General features: G+C 59.3%; 1 protein-coding gene across 1 annotated transcript in view; it reads right to left on the minus strand.

The window, feature by feature from the left end:
- Positions 1–4,968, minus strand: part of LOC104536199 (cadherin-22-like) — a gene marked incomplete at its 5' end in the record, with an annotated part of 18,741 nt that extends 13,773 nt beyond the window's left edge. The window contains one exon of the mRNA XM_010178755.1: positions 4,642–4,968. Within this exon, the coding sequence (XP_010177057.1) occupies positions 4,642–4,968 (327 nt within the window). The remainder of the gene's footprint in view (positions 1–4,641) is intronic.
- Positions 4,969–7,528: the final 2,560 nt, after the last annotated feature.

Genomic DNA, 7,528 nt, shown 5'->3' on the forward strand with positions numbered 1-7,528 from the left:
CCGGCCAAACCCGCCCGCCCCAGGCCAGTGTCAGAGCGCGGTGCTCCCGGGGGCAGCTCAGATCTTATAAACAACGCAATTTACAGCTTCCGTCCTGCCCCAACACACGCGGCGGCTGCTGCACCCCAGAAACAAGCTGAGACACAGGGAGGAAAATAAACCAGAGGAGCTTAGAAATTACTGGAGCAGAAGTGAGTTTCCTGCAATCTCAGGAACATCCTGACTTGGTAGGAAGCCAAACCCAACCCAGAGGAGATTCGCTGCAGAGCCCTGACCTCCTGCAGGAGAAGCCTGAGGGAGCCAACCCGGCTGCGGCGCAGCGGCTCAGACACGGCCTTGGGGACACATCAGGACAGAGACCCACGGCACAGGGCACCCCTGCCCTGGGCACCCAGCAGGGGAAAGGGGGGGCCTGGGGAGCAAATCAAAGCATTACATTAAGGGGGCACAGGTTCCCTGAGGGGCTTAGCACCCACAGATGGGATGGGAGGGCACAGCGAGGGCTCAGAGCCTGCTCTGTACCACAGGGGGCAGCGGGGAAGGGGCAGCCCCACCGGGGAGGGCAGACCCCGGGTCCCTGCTGCCCCAGCAGTTCCAGATGCACACGGGTGTTCTCAGCACTTTCCATTGAGAGGAAAAAAAAGAAAGGAAAAAAAAACCTCAGACTGCCTGCAAGTGTTCTGGCTGCATGTTAAACAAAGTCCTTTTCTCTGCTTCCAGAGTGGAGATTAAATAATTTCCCTTCACAATAATCACTGCTGCATTCAGCCAGCTTTGTGCTGGAGGCAGGGCTTGACCCCGCGTCTCTGTCTGTACAGCCAAATCGTCTCTAATCTGGACTTTGTGCTGCACAGAGAAATAAGGAGAGCAGAATGCACCAAGGGCAGGGTGATGCGCTGATGAAGGGATGCACTTCTCCTTGCGTGCCCCTCGCTCCCAGCGCTGCCCACGCCGCGCAGCAGCGGCTCTGGGCTGCAGCATCCGCCCTGCGCGGGCAGGGAGACACGGCGAGGACAGGCAGCGCGGGCCGGGTCTGCGCTCACGCCTGTGTGCGCACGGCTGCCACCCGGACCCCAGGGAGCCAGCCCAAGACACGGCCGATTTTAGCATCTCCTGCCCCGAGGTGAAGATCCCACAGTTCTCAGGGCCCCATCCTTCCTCAGGTGCTGGCTCTGCTCAGCTCGGGTGTTTTGGAGGGACCTGCACCCACGCAGAGGCCGAGCTGCAGGTGCCCGCACACAGCTCCGTGCTCTGCTGCCAGCAGAACGCTGCCCACCCGCCCACGGCAGAGCCGGCTTCCAGAGAGCGGTCCTCGAAGCCTGCGCTTGCAGCCGGTCCTGCCATGCCAAAGGAGCCCAGGCAAAACTCGGGACGTTTTCCATTCGGATGCGCGTCCCCCAAGCGCAGGAGCTCAGAGCCAGCCCCGGGTCTGCTCTGGCAGAAAGCACTGACTGCTCCAGGGGCAGAGCTCGTGCTCACCCCCAGGCTGGGGCTGGCGCCAAGCACCTCATTCCCTTACAGACCCCGGGCTCTGTCCTTGCCTTCCTCACCATCCTGCATTTGCCATTTTTGATCCATGGAATGGCAAAATCAACCCCTTTTCCTTGCGCTTTGCACAGGTTTACAGTGAGTCTGGATGAGTCCGTGGACGACAGATGCTGCAGTTGAATAAACCCATAGAAACCACCCAGCGAGGAAATCCCCAAGCTGAAACTGGCTGCTGCACTGAGAGCAGCATCAAAGAGGCCGCGTGTGCTGTTCCCCCTCCTCCATAACCATCCACTTTGGCCACCGTCAAGACAAGATCCCGGGGCAGAGGCCTCTGGTGCGCCCTGACACCGTCCCAGCCTTGTCAGCACCAACGCCGTCACTCCAAAATGCGCTGCCCCGGCCCAGCGCAGGGCGAGGGGAGGCGTACCCCCCCCCAGCCGCTGTGCGAGCCTGTGCAGTTCACATTTGTTATTCCCTCTTAGACACGAGGAAATCAAACAGCCTTCCCTCCAAATTAGCACTTCTTCATTATGCAAATAACGTCCTTTGATCTGCTCCTGCTGTCACACAGCGGATCTGACCGCATTTGTTTTGTTCCTCTTTCTGCCCCAGGAAGGCACCGAGCTCTGGGAGCTGGCACCGCACTTTGGGCAGGGGGCAGGAGCAGCTGCCCCGAGCAAGAGGAGACCCCACGGCCTCGGTGTCCCCGGGCTGCCCACCCCCTGGCCCCACAGCACCACCTCCACCCCGCACAGGGGCAGCGCTGCTCCCCATCCACTCGTGAGAACACCCCTTGGAGACAGCAAACATCACCACCACACCAGCCACAAAACAGCCGTGGTCACAGCGGCACCGCCCTTGGTGCCGCAGCAGGGACACCCACACCAACAGGGTATTTCCACAGGAGAGTCCCGAACTTCACCTCCCTGGCCCAGGTGGCACGCCAGGCCCTGCACCCTCAGCCCTTCCTGCAGCCGAAGCTCACACAGCGGCTCCATGGCCAGGGCAGCCGCTGACCCCAGAGGGATTTCAGGGAGGACAGAGCCACTTCTCGGACCTGCTCCTTGGTTGATGCGTTCATGGGATGTGCCCACCCTGTCCTTTGCACCGAGCCCTGGTAACGCCGAGGGAGAACCAGTTTGGAGCTGGGACGTGCAGCAGCACACGGGTGCCCCTGCTCTGTGTTTGCACCGCAGGGACCCCGGCAGCAGCGTCCCTGATGCGGTTGAAGCTCTCCCTGCCCCGTCAGCTGGGCCATCTCCGGGGCTGGGTGGCTGCAGAGGAGCCCCGTGCTCCCTGGGGTGGCCAGGCTGCAGACAGACGGACGGACAGGGGCCTGCCCGCAGCTGCCCTCTGTGAGCATGCAGCTTGGAAGCACAGCCCGCGCTGTTCACAGCACTTCCCTTTAACTTTTGAGTATTTTAATTTGCAGGAATCGCCTGCTTTCATGTTGTGAAACCGTGCTTCTTTCTCCCTCTGATCTCCAATTTCGCATAGAAACTGTCTCCTTTGATACGTCTTGTTCGGATCAGTCTGATCAGGCAGCTCCATAATTGTTAGTGATTTTCAAAGAACTGGGATCCTTGTCTAATACTCAGCGTCGAGAATTCCTTCCTTTTTAAATGTTGTTCAAGCAAACCAGATTAATTTAATTTCTTTCATCCCTTTGGGAGCAGGATGCCTCCTGCTTTGCTGCCCACATGCTGCCTTTCATTCCTGCAGCAGCACATGGCTGCAGTTCAAGGGGTCGCTCTATCTCGGGGAAGGATTCGTGCAGGTAAACGGAAGAGGAAGGAGAGCCTGGGATGCCTCAGGAGAGCTCGTCCTCCATCCGTCAACACAAATTCAGGCAGCAGCAGCTCCTCCTCTGGCGCAGGCGATTCCTGCACATCTGTACCTGCTGGAGGCCGTGCACCAGCCTCACACCGAGCTGCTCGCTGCGGGGAGACACAGCTCAGACCCGAGGCAGCGCAGGACGAGCAGCATCCCTGCACCCCGCAGCCAGGGAGCCCCTGCAGCCAGGCCTTCCTGCACCAGCACAGCAGGACCCGGCGGGACACAGCTCCCCTGCTCCACTGACCCCCAGCCCCACTGAGCCCCCAGCTCTTTGCTGGCACTGGCACTGGCACTGTCACTGTGCTGACTCATCCCTTACGGCAGCGCTGGGACTGCCTCACGTCGCTGTCAGCCAGCCCTTCGCAAGCTGCCTTCCCCCTCCACGCAGCCTTTGGAGAACGGTGATCTGAGCTCCCTGCCGTGGCGCAGCACGCGCTGTGGCCGGTCGAGGGGGTCACAGGTACCTGGTGCAGATGGGAGCGGTGCAATGCGCTGGGCAGTGCAGTGAGCCTGCCCTGTGCTCTGCAGCGTGGGAACCCCCCTGGGCCGGCACAGGGAGCACGGGCACAGCACTGCAGCTCCTGCATCGCCTCCCCGCACCCTCCCGACGCTCAGCCCAGGACAAAGCTCACTGCCCCGCTCCGCCATCCCCTGCTTTGCTGTCCCTGGCTCCGCTGTCCAGGGGGTGGACTCGTGCAGCCTCATAGTACGCATCCAGCCTGGCATGCAGCACTGCAGCGAGCCCGATCACAATCACCCACGCACTTAAAGATGCCTGGTGGCAAGGAGACGGGCAGGCTCACAGCACCACGGGGGAGCCACGCTTCTGTCACAGGGGACGCGAATTCCCCGATCCCAGCCAGCAGCCCCTCGGAGGAAGGCCAGGCGCCAGGCGAGGGGGGCTGCAGCGCTGCACAGGGACACACAAGGGCGGCCCTGGGCTCTGGAGAGCAGCACGGCCTGGGCAGAGGGAGAAACCTCACTCAGGAGCTGAACCACAGGCAGCCATGAGCCCCTCAACATGCAAAGCTCGGGATGCCCCCCTGGTGCCCCCACCGCGAGGGGCTGTGCAAAGGCGGGCAGCTGGCACCGCCACGGCCATCTCCAGGGCACGGCTTAGGGCTGAGACTGAGCGCTCAGCCGCAGGCTGGCAATCAGCTCAGAGGATTTATTCACTTGTTTTCCTTAAGCCACCTTATTTATTTTTCCCTTTTTGCTCCCAAGCTCTGGTCTCAGCTGCAATCCCTGGGATTTGCAGGCAGTTTTGCAGGGTACAGCAGGCTCAAGGTTTGTCCCACACCCCAGGACACCTACCGACAGGGGACAGCTCGGCCACGCTGCCGATGTAGGGCCCCTCCAGGAAGCGCGGCTCGCTGTCGTTGATGTCCTGCACCTTGATGATGAACTCCGACTCGGGCTCCAGCAGCTGGTCCGTCTCCCGGTCGCGGGCCTGAGCCCGCAGCGTGTAGAAGGTTTTCTGCTCCCGGTCCAGGCGCTCGGTGGCGTGGATGTCACCCGTGATCTCATCGATGAGGAAGATAGTCCCCGCGCCCTCCCCGGAGATGGTGTACTTGATGGAGCCGTCCCCCTCATCCGAGTCCGAGTGGATCTGCCAGGAAACAGGGACAGGGTGGGAGCCGGCTGGGGCCAGGCTTGTGCCCCACGGCCAGGACCCAGGGCCCTCGGTGTGGAATCACTTCTCCCAAATCGCACAGCGGATGGGGTGTAACGGCAGCTCGGCACCAGCACCGTCCCTTCCACCCAGCACCACCACAGCCCATCCTCATTGTCCAGCTCTGCCCCCACACCACCACAGCACCAGCCCCAGCGCCACCACAGCCCATCCTCATCCCCAGCTCTGCCCCAGCACCATCAGAGCCCATGCCCAGCACGACCACAGCCCCAGCACCACCACAGCTCCTCCTGATCACCAGATCTGCCCCAGCACCCCCACCCCCTCTCCTGGGCAGCCCGTGCAGTCAAACCTCCCTGCCTGAGAGCTCATGCGCTCGCTGCACACACGAGTTGGGTTTACACGACAAGACCCTCACATCGCCCCCAGAGCCCCCACCTGAGCAAAGCCTGCAGGAGAATGTGGGAAATCAGGCATGTTCAGCATGAAAAACCAACCCTGGGGAAGATGCTTTTGTAGACAATCCCTGCTTAATTTTCTAATTAAGACAACATTTGAAATTGGGAAAAGAAAGGGTAAACTGCAGCTCCTCGGTGACCGGGAGCTGACTGGAATCCAGGCCAGACGTCCAGAGATAATTTTATCGCTGGCATTAAACTGAGTTATGAGGTTTTTACAATCCAGCCACTTATGAGAAATCTATTAACAGTAACTGGACAGGCAGAATGCATCTTGACAGAGAGCAGCACGGGCATTAATTGGGACAATCCATAACGGGACAGGCCCCGGAAAGGTTTCATCAGCTGCTTTCATTCGCTTCCTACGATTTCTGCTTAGAATCAGCAAAGTCGTGTCCCCCCCCCCGCCAAAGAGAAAAAGAAGAAAAGAGCCGTCCATTAATCGGCTAATGAAATATGAAAATGTTTATGGGCCATTCAATCTTCCAAACTGCGGTTCTATAATCCACCTTTCAGACACACAGCTCTACCAGCAAGAATTTATACCAGAGCTGCCTCTTTTTTATGACGCCTTCATTATATTTGTCTTGTTAGATACAGTTTATATATTTATTTCGTGAGTGAGGGGCCCACGCGTTGAACAACCCAATGCATTTCCCACAGCGCTCGCACATCGCTGCCCGTGCTGCGGCTTCTCCGAGGCTTCCCCGGCCCCAACCGGGCCCTGGGCCCCTGGGTGGTGTCTGTGGGGGGGTCTGCGGGACCACCCTGCCCTCCCCAAATCCCGCCGGGAGCTTGCTGCCCCCTCCCTGCAGCCCCAGCTCTTCAGGAAGGAAGAGGTGCAGCTGGTGCCAAAGCCCGCATTGTTCTGCTGAGCACCAGGCTCATGATTAATAATTAGGCCAGAACAAACCGCCCAGCACCTCTTCCCAGCGCCACGCTGCGCTCGCAGCACGCCCTCCGTACAGATTTGCTCATCGCTGCCTGCTCGGAGCACAGCCCCGCGTCCCTGGAAGAAAAATGGAGCCTGGGCGCCAGGGGCTGCGGAGATTGATTTACAGGGGAGGATTAGAGAGCTCAATCTGCGCTGCTTGGCTCAACGGCAAATAATGGGGGGACGGGTGACCCAGGGGAGATGCTGTGGGCCCAGGGACGCTTCCCCCCCAGCCTCGCCCTCGCAGCGGGCAGTTTGGGGACCCCCACCCCAACCCCCCGCCTGCGCCCCGCTCCCCAGACCAGGACAGGGGCGCCCGCAGCAGCCGGGGTCGTCCCGGGCCAACCAGAGGCCGATCTGTGCGTTTTGCTGGGCTGGAGAAGTTTCCTCGTCCTAAAAGGCTACGGCCAGGAATTTTACGAAGCCATTAATTACTTAACAATAATTAAATCAAAATTAAATGTGAACAGGGGTGCACATTCCTTATTAAAAGCGATTAAACAGAAAGCACAGATACACAAATAAAAAATGACTCTGGGGCTGGAAAAGAAAGAAAATCAAATAAAAACTAGCCCGTAATAATGGCGCACTCTGTTTGCTCCAACTCATAAAGCTCGAGTTCATCAATTTTCTTTAAATATTAGCAACTTAATTAAATCTGCTTTTTTCCCTTTAATCCTCTCCTCTATCTAAAATAGATCTGTCCACATGCAGAAGTTTGTAACTAGTGCTGACCCCATAATTCTATTTAAAAAAACCCAAAGAAATCCACATCAAACTGACAGCAGCCTCGGGGGAAATTACAGTTCAGAAGAAGGATTAGCCAGAGAACCCAGATTTCATGGAAGCGGGATCGGCCCTTCGAGAAGCAGCCATGGGTGTGCACGGGGAGCGGCTGCCCCGGGGCCCACAGGTCGTGCCAAAAGGGGGGCAACTTGCCCTGGAGTCTGGGTCCACCCCAGCCCCAGGCTGCCACGAGCCCGCGGCATCGGCATCGGCATCGGCATGGCAGGGAGCGGCTCTGGGTGCAGCCCGGCTGTTTGTGTGGAGCAGGTTTGGGTGATGCAGCGGGTGATGTGGAAGGGGCTGAAAAATGGGTCGGGGAAGGTCCTGGTCCGTGTGAGACGGGCGGTTGTGAGGTGACTCCCGAGCTGGACAGGGCCTGGTGCTCCCGGG

This window comes from Mesitornis unicolor, unplaced genomic scaffold (assembly GCF_000695765.1).
Source record: "Mesitornis unicolor isolate BGI_N332 unplaced genomic scaffold, ASM69576v1 scaffold29152, whole genome shotgun sequence".
Lineage (NCBI taxonomy): Eukaryota > Metazoa > Chordata > Aves > Mesitornithiformes > Mesitornithidae > Mesitornis > Mesitornis unicolor.